Source organism: Trichechus manatus, unplaced genomic scaffold (genome assembly GCF_000243295.1).
Source record: "Trichechus manatus latirostris isolate Lorelei unplaced genomic scaffold, TriManLat1.0 scaffold00080, whole genome shotgun sequence".
Classification (NCBI taxonomy): domain Eukaryota; kingdom Metazoa; phylum Chordata; class Mammalia; order Sirenia; family Trichechidae; genus Trichechus; species Trichechus manatus.
Window position 1 is genome coordinate 4,288,262 of NW_004444016.1, and position 19,047 is coordinate 4,307,308.

At 51.7% G+C, this 19,047-nt stretch overlaps 1 protein-coding gene across 2 annotated transcripts in view; it reads right to left on the reverse strand.

The window, feature by feature from the left end:
• Positions 1 to 1,840: 1,840 nt before the first annotated feature.
• The window catches only part of DHRS7B (dehydrogenase/reductase 7B), a 44,203-nt gene continuing 26,996 nt past the window's right edge, over positions 1,841 to 19,047 (reverse strand). For both annotated transcript variants that reach the window (XM_023735565.1, XM_023735564.1), the window contains exons 2-7: positions 14,352 to 14,530; positions 10,590 to 10,699; positions 9,587 to 9,803; positions 8,946 to 9,038; positions 5,505 to 5,657; positions 1,841 to 3,103 (exon numbers count right to left, since the gene is read on the reverse strand). In XM_023735565.1, coding sequence (XP_023591333.1) covers positions 2,898 to 3,103; positions 5,505 to 5,657; positions 8,946 to 9,038; positions 9,587 to 9,803; positions 10,590 to 10,699; positions 14,352 to 14,505 — 933 coding nt within the window. In that variant the 5' untranslated portion in view covers positions 14,506 to 14,530 and the 3' untranslated portion in view covers positions 1,841 to 2,897. The remainder of the gene's footprint in view (positions 3,104 to 5,504; positions 5,658 to 8,945; positions 9,039 to 9,586; positions 9,804 to 10,589; positions 10,700 to 14,351; positions 14,531 to 19,047) is intronic.

Below are 19,047 nucleotides of genomic sequence, written 5' to 3' on the forward strand. Positions count from 1 at the left end.
TCCTGGTCCGTGCCAGGCTCCTCCACCTCTGCCACCCTTCCGAGAGTAGCTGACAGGTGGGCCACGCCATTTCTGACGTGCCACCACACTTCACTTTTGAAACATAAACTGCATTACTGTCAACTGAGAGAAAGCAAGGGCCACATTTGCATAACTGAGTCCTGTGTGTACTCTTCCAGGGAACATATGTAACAAATTTATCTAGTTTTAACCCATCTGCACCCCAATTTAGAGATGGATGAGGAAGTTTATGTGAAAGGCCTGCTAGTCAGGAAAGGTGGAGGTGCAGGCCTTGCTCTGCTCCTGGCAGTCTGCACATCTGGCTCTGCAGCTGCTGGTCCTGCTGCGGGAGGGACACTTCTCCCTCAGCGCTGCTTCAGTAGCAGTGCGCCCAGGGGACTGCATGTGGCACTCTCACTCAACCACTGGTGCTTGCCAGCCACTCCAGAGCACAGACGTGGTTGTGGGTCTGGAAAACATTCAGTCTGATTTCTCAGCCTTTGGCTTTGGCATGAAGCACAAGATGCTGGCTTCTGCCCTGGACAGTGAAAACACCAAGAGGCTGAAAGAGCAAAGGGGAAAGTCTCTGACCTTTATAAGACATGTGAAGCCAGAACCAATTAAATGGTGCTTTTCAAGGCTTACCAGTTACACTCAAGGATGAAAGAGAACCAGGGCAAAGACAAACTTTGAAGACAGAAAAGATAAACTGGAGCAGCAGCACCACCCCCTACCCCCCACCGGTGGCAAATGTTCACACTCAGACATTGGCTTGAAGAACACATTCCATCCCAAGTGTTTCTTTAGAGTGAAAGGCCCTGTGTGGATAAGGGGGCATAAAAAATTCAAACAAGACTTTCCCGTCTGTCACTTGGGTGCCGGCATAGGAAGAAGTCACCTTCAGAAGCTGATAATTCCCTGTGAGCACTGTCACTTGATGTCAGTCAGCAGACCCAAGAGCAACAGAGCTGTGGAACAATGGCTGTTCAGGGGCCTTAGCTGTGGCTCTACTCCCTCCCCATTGAAAGTCCTTCTGCTGGTAATGCGTGGTGGTGGTGGTGGTGGTGGTGGGGGGGGAATGAGGGGAGGTGGGGGCTGTGTCTTTCCTGCCTCTCTGGCACTTGCCAACCTCAAGTTGGACCTCAGACCCAGGATTTGGCACACAGCCATACCTAGCTAGATTTAATAATTGTTCAGTTTGCATTATATTATTTTCTATTTATGGCAGATGATGCTGGTTTTCCATATATGGTAGTTTTGAAAGGGAGTTGAATTGTAGTGTTAGATAATGAACACACCAACTGTACTGGACGTGTCAAATGTAAAGGGGGAGTCTGGGCTGAGAACCCTCGATGCCTCGCTCCATGCACCAGGTGCTGACCCACACCCCTGGGTAAGGGCTTGATGGGCTCCTGGTCACCTGTTGCAGTGGTTCCAAAACTAATGACCTTAACATGTGTGGTATTCCCTGTCTTCTGAGGAAGGAATAAACTGCTGCTACCGATGAGACTCCTCAGTCTGGGAATCTTCAACTGCCGACCACTTCAGTTCAGGGAGAGAAAAGGGCAGCCCTTGGACACGAAGCCGACAATGCCAGCTCACAGGTGTTCAAGTGGAGCTGCCCTCTCACTGACATCTGGAGAGGCAGCATCCTCTGTCCTAGCCGTCACTGAGAAACTGCAGTGCACTTAGAAGTTTAATTAGACTCCAGATGTGGGCTCCTGTTACAGGGGTGTGTGCTGGCTCTAATTTTAATGTCTAGCATGAAAACTAAGACCTTTGCCTTCCATGAGGAAGGCCAACGGTGGATGTAGAAAATGGAGACCTACCCATTATGCCTGTGTCCATGTTTTAACCAAAGAGCCCTGGAATGCCCAAGGTGTGCTGTGACTGGGGCTGTTCCCAGAGCTCACCAGCCACTCCTCTCCCCTCCCAGGGGGCTTTGGGTGTCTATCTCTTGGGGTAGCGTCTACAACCCAAGCTCCTCAAGCCAGAGCTGTGACGTGAGTGCCAGCGTGCTACCTTAGACTTTATTTCAGTTCTGAGAAGTCTACAGTGGACCTAGAAAAGGCACAATTTAAGCTGTCAATTTCAATAGGAAAAGTCCTTCCTAAACTTCAGAACTTAATTTGACCTACTCAGTGAACGTCAACCATGCATTTTTAATATATCGAAAAGGGGAAAGCAGTTATTCTTTTTGGCTTGAACACCAGTCACAGATAACAGACGACAGCTCTGCCAGAAGACTGCTGAAGAGCCACCGACCAGCATCCTGGGGGGCATGTAGGACCCCACGGCTCCCCCTCCCGCTGGCTGCCATCTCAGCAAAGGCAGCAGGGTCCTGCACGCCTCTGTGAAGTAGACAGGAGAGCCAGGGCTCGTTCCAGACTGACGCCTGCTCCCTTGGGGTGCACCAGGCAACTGATTTTGTGCAGGCTCATCTTCTACACTGACTGGGAGATTAGAGGGCCTGGGAGTGGACGTGAATAACAATGATTTCTTAAAACTGCGGCTTTCTCCCTTGAGTTCTGGAGGGGGGCTCTGCCAAAACTAGGTAAATGGTCTTGGATAAGTCAAAGGTGAGAGCAACTAAGACAGACAATTTCTAGGAGCTGCTGAGGCTGTAACTCAAAGGAGGCGTGGTCCTGTGAGTCCCTGAGGACTATGGCTCCCGCCTGCTCCACTCACTTCATGCTTTTAAGAGTTAAAACCTGGGAAGAAGCCTGGCTGCGTTCTCTGGTCATTCTCTCCCAGTCGGGCCTGGCCAGGGTCTGCGGCTGTGCTTGCCTGTCTTTCCCACCAGAAGACAAATCTCCCCAAGTCCCACAGATGCAGCTGTCCCTCGCAGAGCAGCCATGCCCAGCAGGTGCTGCCTCTGATCCCAGCTCTGGCCAGGACTACAAGTCCTTGGATTTCCGCTCCTTTCGGGCCCTGGAGGCCATGAGGCTGAAGAAGAGCCTAGGAGCCAGAGTTCGAAGGTAAATGGCCAAGAAAGGCAGCAGGTCAGCCAGGATCACGTCTTTCTTCTTTTTCCCCACAGCAGTGAGGACATCTCGGGCCACATCCGCGGGGCTCCGGCCCTGGGCCGTGGTCTTGTCCATAGCTAGAACACAGAGAACAAAGCAAAAGAAACATGTGATCGTGGAAGCAGAAGCCCTTGGGAACCTGGGCTGCTGGGGCTGTTAGGTCTACCACTGCTTCCCCATGCAACTGCTCCAAGTCCATCAGGAGGCAGGAGTGCCACTAGCCCTGTTTACTTCTTGCCCTATGGAAAGGCAGTTCACTGTGCGAAAGTAGGGGTGAGGGAGGTAGTTCTTGAACTCGAAAACCCCTCACTCTGGTTTATTTCTCTGGCGCCAGTGGAGCACTGAGTTCATGGGATCTATAGCTAGTTAAGGGCTGTCCTCCACAGTGGGCTAGTTTTGCTGTGAACACTGTCGCTGGGGGGCTACCGGCAGCATATCCCTCATGCTGGAGGGTGATATAAACTGGGGTGATGCTGCCAGCACCCTAGGTGACAGAGAAAGCCCAAGGTGACCTCTGTGACAGGATTCTGTGGGAAGGAAAATGGTTTTCCAGATACAAGATGGAAGGGCTCCCTCCCCAAGAAGCCAGCTGGCCAGCTGGTGCAGCACGCATGTGCATCACAGGCAGATGACTCAGGGACGGCTTGTGGGGCTTAGGTCTCTGGCCAGCCTGCCCCACCACACGCCAGCTGTGAGCACTGGAGAGCGCTGACGGAGGGACAAAGGTGGTCAGGGGGCCAAGGAACAAAGCTGAGGAAGGCCAAAGACTAGGAGGACTTGGTTTTGGCTTCCAAGGAGACGGCAGGCTCTGCCACAGTCAAGTCCAGCTCAACTTTACATCTCACAATATGGGAGGGAGGAGGCCAGGGGTGTGTGTGTGTGTGAGGCTGGGGCTTCCCAACAACAGGGGACGAGGGGAGTGTAGTAACTATTAGACTGAGGAGCCCCAGATTCAGCGCGTTAAACAGAAGAGTCTGACCACTTGAGGTTCCAAGACTAGGGTGAAGGCTGGCCCAGACGGCGTCTCCAAGAGGGAGCCCCTCGCACTACATCTGAGGAGCTTCTGGGCTTGGAGAACTTTGCCTACTGGAGCAGTGACTCACTAAGGGATGTCATATGATGGGATCTGTCTTGGGTAGCTTGGTTTCAGGTCTGCCCAGAGACGGGAGAGGACCACAGCCTCCATGTGCGTGTGAGCTCACCTAAAGCCAAAGGGAAGAATGAGCGGGAGTACAGACAGCTTCCTCCATTCCCGAGGCCATGTGTTAAGTGGATAAGGAACAGGAAGAAGTCCTGGTTCATTTTAGGTGTTAGATGCGACAGGTGAGGGGAGTTTGGGAGGTGCTAGGAACCCTGGTGGCACAATAGTTAAGAGTGTGGCTGCTAAGCAAAAGGTCGGCAGTTCAAATCCATCAGCCGCTCCTTGGAAACTCTATGGGGCAGCTCTACTCTGTCCTATAGGGTTGCTACGAGTCGGAATCGACTCGATGGCAACGGGTTTCTTTGTTTGTTTGTTTTTAAGTCAACAGCAACTGATGCACCTTCTTCCCTAGTGGTCTGTGTTTTCCACCAAAGTCTGACCACCTGGCAGGCACCTGAAACTGTCCTCAAGTTGTGCTGGTACCTGAGCTTCCTCAACGGTGTCTGTTCTCACAGTGTTTGTTAACAGAGAATAGGAGGTTTCTGAGTGTTGCTTACTTTTAAATGCCACCAGAGCAAAATTTTTAAAAAGCACCTTCCCAGTGTAAAGTCTATATGAAGCCCTCTGGCCCCATGCCATGTGGGGTGAATGGCCTGCTGAGGTACACCTGCCTCTTGGCACAGGCCTGGTGCGGGGTGCAGGGCCGGGGGAGGGTACAGGGAGGGAGCATAGCCAGCTCCAAGGTGCAGGCAGGCATGCACGGGTCAACTCAGACCTGAGTGGCAGGAGCCTCCTGGCCGCTGCTGGGTCTGCACACAGGGCCAGGTAGCCCGAGCAGTGCCTGCAGGCCAGCTCAGGTCCACTCTGAAGCCAGAGTGGAGGCTCTTGGAGGCCTTGTCCAGCTCCTCCAGGAGACTGAGCTTTTGCTGACTCCCTTAGCTGGGCACTTCTCAACATACGGGGTCGGGAACCTCTCAGGTCAAGAAACCCTCTTTCCATGCGGATAATCCACTTTAACCCTGATGCTAATGATGCTCCTTGGCCATAGATTCTGAGGATAGAGTACTTGGCAGTTTTGAGGCATTTTGGCTTGAAAACTTTCTTTCCACCTTTCAAAGCCCTGGCTTGCTTCAAAAGACGCAGCAGTGATGCCTGGGCTAAGGATGACTCATGGTGGGAAAGTGAAGGTTACTCAATGGTCCATCTCTATAACCAGCACCCACAGAGCAAGACTTACAGTTTTAACAATCATATTCCAAATGAGACTGACCAGGAACCCACTCACTCAGCTAAGAGCAACACGCATGTCAGTTCGTGCAGGAAAGGGCGGGCCTCACCTCCATATCTGGAACCATCAGCGGTGATGGCGTTCAGGGAGAGGTTGGTGCGGATGTAGCCTGGGCTGATCACAGTCACCTCAATCTCATGCTGCCTCACCTCAGCGCGCAGACAGTCAAAGAATGCCTGGGTTGCATGCTTGGAGGCCGCATCTGCAAGGTGTTGTGGCCAAGAGAGGCAGTGAATGCCCTGATGTGGGACACTGGCCTAGAGCCCATATACCCATCCTTGTTCTTCCTCTCAGATCACAGTAGCTCACTTCCTGCTTTTGATAATGGCACCATGTCCCTGTTCTTAGGAAAAACGCTGCAGTATTTACGAGTGGAGGACTGTGTCTCCATCTTTCTCTCAAATGATTCAGGAAAAAAAGATGATAAGCTGTATATCTACACACACACACCACACACACGCACACGCACACACACAGAATATGATAAAGCAAATGTTGTAAATGTGAACAATCGGGAAATCCACATGAAGGTATACGGGAATTCTTTGTACTATTTCTGCAACTTACTTTACGTTGGAAATTATTCCAAATTATAAGTTAACCCAAAAATTAATGCCTACTGGGTAAAACATAGGTCTCTGGATGGTGAAAGTGGTTTGCAATCAGCTACTAACCTAAAGGTTAGTGGTTCAAACCCACCGAGAGGCACCAAGAAAGAAAGGCCTGGCGATCTGCCTCCGTAAAGATTACAGCCAAGAAAATGCTATGGAGCAGTTCTACTCTGTAACACATGGAGTTGCTATGAGTCAATGGCTGACTCAATGGCAATGGGATTTTTTGGTTTGGATAAATGTTCGAATAGCACAGGGTACAAGTAAGAAAGTGAAAGTCTACCTCCTGCCTCCAGTCCCAGTCCCCAGAGGTGACCAATGCTGACAGTTTCTCATGACTTATTTTTCATGTACTCTACGTACATATATGTGATTTGACACAGAAGTATTTTTTAAAAGACTGAGATCCTATTGTTCATATTGTTGCAGCACGTGGTATTTCCCCCGGTCATGTACTTGAGCAGCTCTCCGTGCAGCCCCTGTAGGCCCACACACTGCTGCAGCTGCATGCACCCTCCTGGGCTGGTTTGCCACTCAGGACTGGCCCTGTCGACAGGCTGTGTCCAGTTGTCACCCAAATGGTGTGGCCAGCAAGCACCCTGTGCACATGAGTGTGCGCCTCAGCCTGTGTTCTTTGTGCACCCGCCACCTGACAGATGCCCCAGTGGGGGGTCTTCACCAGGGCATGGGGCTTCCGCCTCTGCTCCTAACTACACTCTACCCGGGAAAACAGAACAGGCCTCTTAACTGAACCAGCGTTCCCTCCCATTCAGAGCTCTAAATGCTTTAGCTTTGGGAAAGAAGGGGCATCTGTCAGCCAAGAAAAACGGGCAGGGAAAGACCAAGGACATATTGGAGGAAGTTGCCAGAGGCGCCACTCAGGTTCTGAGCTTGCTGCGGAGCCTTTCAGGTGTGGTGCCTTCAGGTCGGGTCACATTGCAGGGCTTGATAGTTTGGGGGTGGATGGAACCGCTCCTATTGGCCATGACTCCAGGCGTGCAGCCCAGGCCTGAGGACAAGGAAGAGTGGGTCCTCCTGCGGGTCGCCTCAGGGCTCTCAGGCCATTGGCCCTCAGCCAGGCTGTTCCAAGTGCAGTCACCAGTCACGCCCTGGGGCAGGCCTGGTACAGGCACTCCATGGACTGTCTCCCCAACCTACTGACCAGCATGCACGGGTCACAGCACTCTCCAGCAAGAAGCATGCTTACCCATCAGGCAGCACCAGGCCACAAGGGGTGGCCCCTGTAGCCAGAGCCCAACCAAAGAGCAAAGGTCAGGCAGTTAAAGTGGAACGTAGGAATAATTTTAAACTGATACGAACAGTACGGAGAACACTAGATCCTTGACCCAGATTTACCTATTAATAACACTTGAGCTCATCTGCTTTATTGTTTGTGATTATACATATGACAAACTTTTCTTCCTGAACCATCTGAGTGGCCTTAGAGAGTGAGTGCCATGCCGTCTCCTGCTCTGAGCTGAAGCAGAGCCACTGAGACACCCTGCACGCCACAACACTCCACAGAGTGGAGGCTGTCTCATTCATCTTCTGAGCAGCCCCGTGAGGCAGCTACAATGACTATGAGTCTTGTTTTATAAGTAAGGACCCTGAGGAGCAGAGAGGGTAGGTAATTTGTCCAAGGTTCTACAGCTAGAACTAAAAGGCAGAGCTGGGATTCATATCTGAATGAATGTCTGTTACATTTCCTGTTTAGATGATGGGTTATATCACAGGGTGGGACTGGACTCTGGTCATTGTAGTTTCAGAGTGCAGAGACAGCTCCGGCTACCCTGACAGGCCTACAGCTGGTGGGGTGAACAGCAGCTGGCAGGGTGAGCAGCAGCTGGCGGACTGAGTAGCATCTGGAGGTGGGTGGATGTGGCTGTGACAAGTCAGTGCTTCCTCTCAGAGAGTGGAACAAAGGAATGCGTTCCTAGGACAGGCTGTTAAACTACCTTTACCATCTTTAAAACAAGCCTCAGATGCTGTGCTTGCTGGTAAGCACGATGGTGGACAGGTGCATGAGGCCACCTCGCCAAATTCTAGTGCAGCCTCTCTCAGGCATATGAGGGAGAGTGTGAACTGGAAGTTGATTTGACAATTTTATTTTTGGATCCTACCCAGTATTTCAGCTTTGTGGACTTTATCTCACTGAAACTCTCCAGGAGTGCCCAGAGATGGAAGTATTAGGGAGGTTCTACATAGCACATTGTTGCAGAAGGTCAGAGACCCTAGGGAAGAAACCCTCCCACATGCACCAGTAGGAAATGGCTACATGAGTGAGGCCATATCCCTTCAGTGGATCACAACACAGCTCCAAAGAAAGGGCAAGTCAGATCCCTGGTGCTGATGTGGACCAAGAAACTGCAGAGGGAATGACTAAGCCACAAAACATGATCCCATTTCTCTTTGTTTGGCTATATGTAGAAAACAATTGGGGCATCTGCCCCAAAGTGGTAAAGTGGTTCTATCTGTGGGATGATGATGATAATTATTACTAACACCAGCAGCAGGGGCTGACATAGGGCTCAGTGCCTGGTGCTGCCCCAGACTTTACTCACAGTACACAGATTAGCTCATTACTCTTCTGAATGCCCTCTGAGGTTGGACCTGTGACTGTACCTATTTTGCAGATGAGGCCTGAGTACACAGAGGGGGGGCACTGGCCCAGGGCTACCCAGGGTGAGGAGTGGAGCTAGGACTTAAACATTAGGCATTTGGCTCAGGAGTTCGCATTCTGGCAAAGTTCCTTCATATTCTGTATGGTGTATTTCTGTAATGTTTGTAATTCTGGATAGTAAACATGTATTTTCTTTACAATCAGAAAAAAAAAAGAAAACAATAAAGAAAAACATTTCAGGGTAGGGAGAAGTACTCACAGGCTGATCGAAAAGGAATGCTGATTTTGCCCTGGATGCTGCTGATGACAGCGACATGGCCTTGTCTCCTCTCAATCATGGAGGGCAGAAGTGCTAAGGAAAGAGGACTAGCTTTAGAGGGCATCCTCCATCAGTGGCTCCTGACACCGAGGAGACTGAGCTTACTATATTTAGTGAGCAAGGAAGGTGAGCCCTGAAAGCCCTTCAGGGTGGAGAACTGTGTGCCCCCGGAAGGCTGAGGCCTGCTGCGACCAGCAGACTGCAGGCAGGAGGGAGGGGAGGGGAAGGAGCAGGGAGACAGCCTCCCGGCCTGGGCATTCTCCATGGTGGCTTGGCCCCTGGTGCTGTGCAGAGCCTCTACCCTGACTGCAGTCTGTGCTGGACATGAACAGACCCCACTCTGTAGGGTCTAAGACGCCAGAAGGGGGGCATGGAGGCAACACTGTGCAGACAAAGCTGTCACTGAGGAGAACAAGTCTTGATTTGAAGCTATAAAGCAAAGAGAGAAAATGTAAATAAATGCCTGGAAAAGCAAACATCCCAGCCCACTCGGGTAAAGCAGAGGACAATGTTTAGCTGAAAACAGTCCAAGTAAAAAGATGGCCACGCATCAGGGTTCTATTTTAACACAAGATCATTACCCTTCGTTAGGGCGACTGGGCCAAAGTAGTTTGTCTCCATCACTCTCTTGTCCACATCTACGGTGGTGTCCGTGATGGTGCCACGGTAGCTGATCCCAGCATTGTTGACCAGTATGTCCACATGGCCAAAGCACTGCAGGATCTCAGCTGTCGCCGCAACAATGGCACCAGGGTCTGCCAGGTCGAAGGTCACCATGTACGGCTTGTGTGTCTTCACCTGGTCAAACACAGCAGACACCAAACTCATCTTCTGGGTGACGGGTCCTGGGAGTGGCCACTGGGCATAAACGACACAGGCTGCAGTTGGAGGTCCTGCTGGCAGTGCCCGTACCTGACCTGGGAAACTTGCCACTGATGGAAAATGCCCAGGCACCCTGAACTGCAGCCTTGGCGCCTTAGCTTCACCACCAGACTGAATCCCACAGCACAGGGCTCACACTGATAGAGATCACGGATGTGCACAAAAGCACCCTGTATCACCATGGGACTAGCACAGTCCTTACACTCAACAGTGCCCTGCTGAGAGGCGGTGACCTGCTCAGGACAGGCAGTTCTACCCAGTCACTCACAAGATCAGTTTTTACACATCCCGTGTGCCAGGCACTAGGGACATAGCAGAAAGCAAGACAGACACGGTTGCTGCTCTCCAGAGGCTCAACTCACGGTCTAGCGGGGCAGACAGACTAACTGTGAAGAACACCATGAAGAAGAACAGGTGTAAGAGAAATGAATTGCTGAGCACTCCGACTTAGATAAGCAGGGTTAGCCAGGTAAGGGGGGACTGATAGATAGCCTTCTCCACAGCAGGAATCTCCCAGTATATGGTGGAGTCAGGACTTAAACCGGTCATGACCAAGGGCACCTCAGCCCATGGGGCCCAGGCTCTTTGAGGCCGGGAGCCTTGAGTGTGTCCACCTACATGGCGGCTGGTACAGGCTGTGGGGAGGTGGGGTGCTGGGCAGCAACTCCTTGACTCCTGTGGACATCGCAACCCTGGGCTCACCTTGGTGGCACGAGGAGCAGCAAGTTCTCTGGTGAGCTCTTCCAGGGCCTCCCTATTCCGACCGCAGAGAACCAGCTTAGCGCCTGCAGCGTGGAAGACTTTGGCACATTCTAAAGAAAGAGAAAAGAACGCTGTGAGGAAGCGCATGCCTTCCCGCTCCCTGGGAAGAGAGGGGAAACTGTCGGGCCTGGGACAGGGAAATGTCCTCGGCTCCTTGTCCTCCTCATGGATGGACCTTTGGCCTGGAAGTCGGCAGCTCCTGAGCAACAGCGCAGCTGGTGGTGCAGAGAACGTACTCGAGCCAGACTTCCTGCCAGCTACTCCTACTGCTGCTGCTGGCTCTCTGACCAGGGGTGTTATGGAACCCTTGTACCTTGCTTTCCTCTTCTGTAAAATGCGGGTACAGACTACCTACCTCAGGGGTGATAGGGATTAAATAAGTTAAAGTGCACAGACACTTACTACTATGCTGACAGATAAAAATCACCATGGAAGTGTTACTTTTGTATTCCTAAGCTGCCTTTTTTACATGTTATAAAAGCTGACTGTTGGTGAAAATTCAAGTGCAAGGGCTTAAAGAGACATTGCCTGTCCTCACCCTGAGGTCTTACTTTGACTTACTTCCACTCAGTGAGGCACCTCAGAAGAAAGGCCTGGCGATCTATTTCCGAAAAACCAGCCATTAACAACCCTATGAAGCACAGTTCAACTATGACACACAGGGTCGCGCTGAGGCCTAGTTTACCTCAAACGCCAAGGAAGAAGCTGGGCTCCTGGGTGGCCATGCTAGGCAGGACAGCAGTCCATGAGCCAGCCACCTTGTGCTGGACCAAGTGATTAGAGGCAAGGGGTGGCAATGTCTTAGTCACCTCTGGCTTACAGAGGGCTGGGCCTACCCTTGCACAGCTAGCCCACCTTGGGGGCAGCTGTGTGGCCAGGCCAGGAGGAAGGAGGTCATAGGGTTCAGGCAGCGTGTCCTGGTCTGGACAGCCCTTCTGCCACAACAGCAAGATCCCCTGGAGAGTCGGGAGGGAGAAGACATTCCGTGTCCTTAGGACTTAGCTGCTTTCTCCAGAGTTTTTTGCTGTCCAGGTGGTGCCAGGTGCAGCCCCTCCTCCAGCCTCTCTCCAGCTGTAGTGCTACCCCCAGGTGGTGCCTCCTGCAGCCCACAGATGGGGCTTTCTAGGGAGGTGGCCCCATTTCTGCTTTGAAGGAGAGTGGCTGGTGGTTCATGGCTCAGCCCACCTGACAAGGGGCGCAAACCAGAGCTGTAGCTGCTGTAGCAGAGGTCCCATGGGGCTAGGGTGGGTGGCGGCCTGAGGCAGTGCTGCTCATTTGGTTTAAAATCATCCCCAGGGATTTCTAACCTCGGGCCTGCTGGCTTTCCCACCCCACTTCATTACAGCAGACACTTTGGAGGACACAGAACCAAAGTGGGGAGGTGTGCTGGTGTATGAACAGCTTCTGGAAAATGACTGCCTGAACTCTCTGTGAGCTTTGCTTCTTCACAAAGCCAGAAAGGGAAGTAGTTAAAGTTTGTGTAGGAAGTGACAGAAATGAAAACAGATGGGACAGAATTCAATTTTCATTTCTTGAAAAAGTGGATTCAGGGAGGCAGGACAGTCAAGGGAAAAGGACACCAGTTCCAAAGTCCCGCTGATCTAGGGCTACTGTGCTGCCAGCGCTCCTAGTTGTAAATCTTGGTAGCCGCATCCAGAACATTCTGTTCCTTTAGTAAATGGTCCTGCTGTTCTATAAGGACAAGCTCATGTAGCTTAAATCCACATCTGGACAGCTATCTGAACATTCATCACCTAACCCCAGCCTTTGGGGCAGACGGCCAGGTAAGATGAGCCACTGAGGACACTGCAACGCTCCTCTTCAGACTGTTAAGGAACACCAGCACATCTTTAGTAGTCAGTCGTGGTGTGCAGACTTGAGATGGCTGGCTAAGAATTAGTTCCTAGTTTATCTAGGTGGGTGGCAAAGAGAAAGGGACTCTTGTCCCTAAGTTGTTAAGTGGGGCAGAACAGAAGCAGAGTGATTTGGAGTAGAGGACATGCCTGGCAAAACATACCGTATGTACATTTTTCTCAATAACTTCTGTTCTTTTCATGGTTTGGTGTTTGGAAGAAGAAATGTGGGGTCACGAAGAAGACAGTGTCCTTCTCATATGTCCACCTACCAGAGTACCTGCAATTCACCCTTTCCTTCTCAGCTACCTCTCAGATACTCTCCAAAGACTTTGAAAGAACTGCTGTTCTCTGGGATCAAGAGATACAGCTGCTCACCCCCTATATAAGGAGCTGACTGAGCTCAAAAGCCTGGCTGGTGGCACAGGCCTGGGGACAGCTGTCCCGAGATCCAGCGATAGGCCTCGGCTCACCTGAGACCTTGCCTGACATCCACAGTGGCGTGCCTATGAACCCACGCTACTGAAAGGCTTCCCAGCACCCTCCCCTCCATTGCCAACTACAAGCCAGTCACCCCCTGGACAAGGCCCTGTCCACTCCTTCGTGTCCCTGCATAACTGGGCTGCTCCTGCCCTGGGGCCCACCTTCCTTCACCTGGCATCTCCCACTCAGGTGAGATCTGAAGACTGAGTTCTTGTGTCACAGAGGCATGGGCCTGGATCTTAGCTTGCCCTTTCTGGCCAAAAGTCCTAGGGCAAGTCATGCCTTCTTTGAATCTTAGCTGTGAAAACTCCGTGAGATAATGCACGTAAAACACTTAGTGACAATCCAGCACATAGAAATATGTCATCTGTTACTGAAATGGCAAAACACTGTGGACAGTCACTGCACCTCTCCACCAGACTGTGAAGTCCTCCAGGGAAGGGGCCCTGCCAGCCATCTGTCTGTTCTGGTGTGTGGCGCAAAGTGGTAGCAGGCTGTACGATCACCCTCAAAGACACGGCAGCCAGGTGCTCCCTGTGACCAAGGGAGCTTGTGAGCCTTCCTGTGTGAGCTGAGCGCCAGTGCAGTGGCAAGCTCAAGAGATGTGTGCGGGTGGGTGTGGGAAGGGGCAGGATCCCACATGATGTGTCTGTGTTCATCTTCAGAGTCAACACACAGGTAAGGGGAGAATGATAGACACGCCTCCACCGCATGCACGGGGGCTCCAGACTGAAGCTGGCCCAGGCCCAGCACATGCATGGGGGGCTCCAGACTGAAGCCAGTCCAGGTCCCAGTGCACAAGTTTCCTGAACTGAAGTTGGCACCACTGAGGTCCTGGTCAGGGAGCAGCTGAGACCCACTTAGTCTTTTCCAACCCTGCCAAGGCCATGCCTGGGGATGGTCACAGCACAGCCTCAGTCCAGGGAAGGGGTGGGGATGGCGCATGCTGAGGCCAGGCTTCCTGGGTCCAGGAAAAGACATGTCCTGTTTGCCCCTCACAGAGTTAAAAGCATTGCTCTGATTTGTCACCCGTATTGGAAAACTGGAGCTCTCCCATGGAAATTCCCATTTCAACAGTTGGCTGGAGCTGAGCAGGGCACCCCCGAAGAGGTACATGCTGTCTCCAGTGTCACTGTCGTCACCACCTGCTTTGTCTTTCAACACCGATGCTGAGAGTCAGGGGGCCACTGGTCGATGCACTCGAGCTATTGCTCTTTTTCAGTCGTGCAGAGAACAGGACATACAGTCTGTCCCCATATCACCTGGCCTGCTCCACTTATGTGTCCTTCCAGCTGCCACTGTAGGCACCGGAGCCAGGGCACCTTGAACAGACACCTCACCCAACGGCAACTACAACAGGACCTACCTTTGCCCAGCCCAGAGGTGGCGCCTGTGATGACCACGACAGCGTCCTGCAGGTAGGCCTTCATGCGCATCCGCTGCAGCAGCTTGAAGAGGCTGAAAATGCCCACACAGCCAAAGAGTAGGGGCAGAACGGCCATGGATGTGATCAGGTCCATGACCTTTGCCTTCAGAAGACTCCTCCTGGAGGGACAAAAGTCAGGTACATCAGTGACGAGACAGGAGCAACCAGGGGACCTGCCCATCCTCCTCAGTCTGGTCAAGGCCCCACCTCTAAGCCCAGTGCCCCCTTCAGGCCAGTGCCCTGTGCCAGGTGCCTTGTCCCCCCACCTTGCATGGGGACCCACAGACAGTCCAGCCACAGACTTCACAATGCCCTCAAAGGCACAATGGTCCCAGAACACACTGGGACTGGGTGCTGTGCTTAATGCTTGGCCCCAACGAGCAAGCACTACAGGAGGCAGGTGTGGGTCAGTGCTTGCCTAAGGCTCCCTTACAGACCTGTGTGGGGAACTTAGGTAATACCCACTAGCACTTTCAGTCCGAGTATTTGCGAAACTAGAAAAGGAGAAAAAAAAAGAAAAAAACCCACACACACCATTTCCCACACCCCACCCTGAGCAGATGCCATAGAGGGATGGCTATTTGGTGCAGGACCACCCCAGGGTTGCACCATGGTGGCCCACAGATGCACCCCTGGCCACAGGACCTCACAGCACCCAAAGGGAGTCTGAAGTAGGATGGAGCCGTTCTTTGCCAAGCCGTGGTGCAGGGCTGTCTTTGGTCAGAGTTGCCATGAGCTGTGGTCCCCTGGAGGAATCAGAGGCCACAGGGTGTTTGTGCAACATGACAGTCTGTTTTTACAAAACGTGTTCCCACCACTCCCCTCCATTTCCTTAGTTACCTACCATGCCTCTAGGCCCAAAGTAACAGCTAAGAGGGGAGACAGGCATAAAGGAAGGCCGGGAGGAGTTAGTGAGGCTCCCACCATGTTCTTAACTCTGAAGGAAAAAGCTCAAAGGGACCACCTGGCAAGGGGGTGGAGTCTATTAGACAGAGGTCCACCCAGTCTACCTCCAAGATGTCCTTTCCAGGGAAATCGAGAGCTTGACATTAGTCATCAGCTGAGAGTAACTATGTGAAACCCTCACCCACCCCCACGGCCCATCCTGTCTCCTCAACCCCATATGTTTAAAGAAACCGTCCTGCTTCTTTTCCCAGGCGTGGCCTTGGTGATGCCACAGGGCCAGGCACTGCAGAGCCACCCTATGTGTCCATCTGTTCCCCAAGTCACTGTGGTCCTGAAGTTCACCCTTGGGTGGGTTGTCCGGTGGCCGAGCTGAACTGCCCACTGCAGGAGGCTCTGCTCCTAATCTGAATGGACAACTTGACTCGTTTAGTATTTCATTTTTCATCTGCCCTTCTAAATACATGTAGATTCTTGATCAGCACAAAGAATTAACACTCTTGGACAAACATCTGTAAAAATGAGTCTCCCATCCTGGCTACTGCCTGCTGGGTGGAGGCATTTTGCTCTCACTGTGCATGGTGCCATGTCTGCACTTGATGGACTGGGCACGAACATGGTTCTGAAGGGCCAACTCTCTGCCCAGCAGGATGTTCGGCAGGGCTTCAGGCCTGCAGGGGACACTCAGACCCCCAGGAAGTGAGCCCTTTGGGGTCCTGCGGCACACCCTGAGACACAGCAGGTGTGGCAGTGTTCCTTGGACGACAGGAATGATGGCCAGTTCTTTGGTGCAGCTTTACCAGACGACTGACAGAAAGCATAGGCAGGCCCTGTGGTAACTATAGCTCCATGTAGTAAACCAAAAGAAAAAAAGGTTTCAGTCCAGCAGAATGGCTGTGTGGGCTTGAAGAGCTTGTTTCCTACTGTAATTCCAGAAATGACCCTGCCTAGAGTGGCATGGAGGGGTGGGGGGTGGAGGGGGAGGGTGCTCACTGAACAGATTGCAGTGTTCAGTCTTGGGGCTGGCACCATGGTGGGCTGGGACCCAGAGCTCACATGGCCGAGGATCACTTGGCCCATTAGGTCCTCTGGATGGAAGCCACTCTGCATATTTTTCCTTGGGTCCCTGGAGACCAGAGCCCTGCTGGGTCAGCCCCATTTCATACCTGCCCCTGGAGGCTGTGGGAGCCAAGCACAGACTGACAGTCGAGTGGTGGCAGGGCCGGGGTTATGAGGGCAACCTTGAGCCAGCCTGGCTGGGTCTGCAGGACTCAGCCACTCCCCAACCCACGGAGGTACCCTAACCTCTTTGGGCCTCAGTATCCTTATCTCTACAGTGACGGTATGAGGGACCCACAGGCAGCTGTTAGGAGGCATGGTGAATAAACTCACGTGACATGCAGAGCAGTCCCTGGCCCAGGGAAGTGCCCAGTAATGTGATCTGCAACATGACCTAGGACTTCTGTGACCCAAAGCTCCTGGCCCAGGACTCAGCTTAACAGCAAGCCGACGTCCCTACTCTCTGTAAATTGGTTCTTTCCAAAAAGGGAAACTCATTAAATTTACACCTCAATGCAATTTAGTTTTTATACCTTCATAAACCCTTTGGTTTAAATTAACAAGTAGGAAAAATAAAAACACTTTGTCAGGAGAAGTCAGGATCCGTGCCCCAATCACGTATCAGAAAACGTGGTCACCATAATGATCAAAGAGGTCAGCAAGGCAAGAAGAGAGAGCAGACAAAGGCTGGAACGTCCCTCTACCCTCTTCACACCCAGGGAGGAGCAGGATAATAATACATGGCCCAGCGGCTCCCACTGGAGATGGCTGAAGCTCCCGACCAACTGCACTCTCAAAAAACCCAATTAAAACCCGAGCAGCAAGCTCACAGGAAGAAAAGAGCAGATGCTACAAACCAACTTGCACACTCTGGGACTGTGTGAACATTTGCCAACCTCCTGTCCTGGAGACCACTGTGCCTGAGGCTTGTGGGGTCTATGCCTGCCCACACCCTGCACTCAGTTGTGCCCAGCATTCTAGAATCTCAGTGCAAAGGACATTAAAAGGCAGTACCAATCCTCCCAGCTAACGCAGGAGCCTGATACTGGGAAAAGACAGATACAATGGCCATCCCGAACAAGCCGTTTATTCAAGGGAGTCAGGTTCAATATTGGGACAACTTTCCTAAGCAGCTGAAGTAGGGACTTCCACACTGGCAATGCCAACCCTTTCTGGGAGTTTTTCAAACCCTGAAAGCCCCTCCCAACTTGTTGTCTACTCTGTGCATGCCTGTGGGGCCTGGACTCCCTCATGCTCAAGAGAGTTGTCAAACTCCTTCCTGTTCCATCCTCGTCATCAGGACGGCCAAGTGGACTAGAGAGCCTGCTTTTGGTATCTGGGTGCCTTCTCCTAGCAGACAGCTCCACAGTGAAAAAAAAAAAGGAATTGTGTCCTGCCTGGCCAAATTGCCAGATGAGGACATGCATCTCCCATGTAAATCAAAGTGAAAGGCAAGTTGTTAACCTTACGGTGCAGTGAGTTTATACTGAGGGAGGAACAACTCAGAAAAAGAGGGTGACAAAGGTTGTACAACTCAAAGGATGTAATCAATGTCACTAGATAGAAGAAGTAGAAACTGTTCAGTTAGTATATATTTTACTGTATATATTTCCATGAACAACAAAATAAAATTTTTAAAAAGTGCAGGTTGTTTTCTTTGAAAATGGCATTTAAGAAGCACTTTAATATGTTCATAAATTATGCGTCTTATACCACAGTGCTAATTTGCTGCTAGTTTCAGAGAGATGGCCAGATTACAGACTGGGAAGGCAAGACTGAGGACATGAAAATGGAATGTGGGAAAAGTTGTGCTCATGATTTCCAGCATTTGGAGAGCAGCTTGCACAGAGAAGGGGCAGAGTGGGCCCCAGAGGACAGCAGGGCAGGACAGGAGCAGGGAGAGAAGCGTGGGCAGCCCCGCACAAACAGACACCAAGGCAAGGGCACACCCTCTGCCAGTGCCAGAGGCACAGGCCAGGTCAGGTTCTAAAGACACTGGTGCACACACAGCACGTGGCAGGGAGGACCCTGAGCGTGACGGCATGCTAGTGAGCAGGCAAGCTGTCGGAAGAAATGGAAGCACCCAGTGCTTGCACACTCAGGTGCCACTTGCATCTTCACGAATCAGACAGTGTAAAGTAGAAAAGTCCCTTCAAGAGTGACATTACTCGGGCTGGCCAGCCACAGTTCACAGATCCTCGCTGTTACTCTGGATTCAGCTTTCCCTTGTCTCCTCGTTTCTGTTAAAGGGCTTTTAGAAGCTCAGGTGAGAAATGAACCTATGACCAAGAGATCACCTTGCCACCCCTTATGCCATCTATTCCATTTCCCTCTCTCTGCTAGCCAAAATTTTACACTGCATTTTTACAGAAATCTGTCCCTAAGATTCCTTCTTTCTCTCAGCAATTAAAAAAATAAAATAAGTTGAACCGTCAATGAAAACAGGTTGTTGGACTCTGCTTACAAACTGCACAAAGAAACCATTAACAGCCACATCTGAGATCAAAGGCAGGGATCCAAAAGCCCTCCCAAGTTTAAAAAAAAAAGATTCAGGTATGTAAGAAGGACTGTGCACAAGAAAATCAGGTGAAAGGGCAGAAAGGGCTCCAACTGGAGGCAGGATGCAGTCACTCGGCCAGGAGTGGTTAGTGTCCCACAGCACCTGCAATCAGAC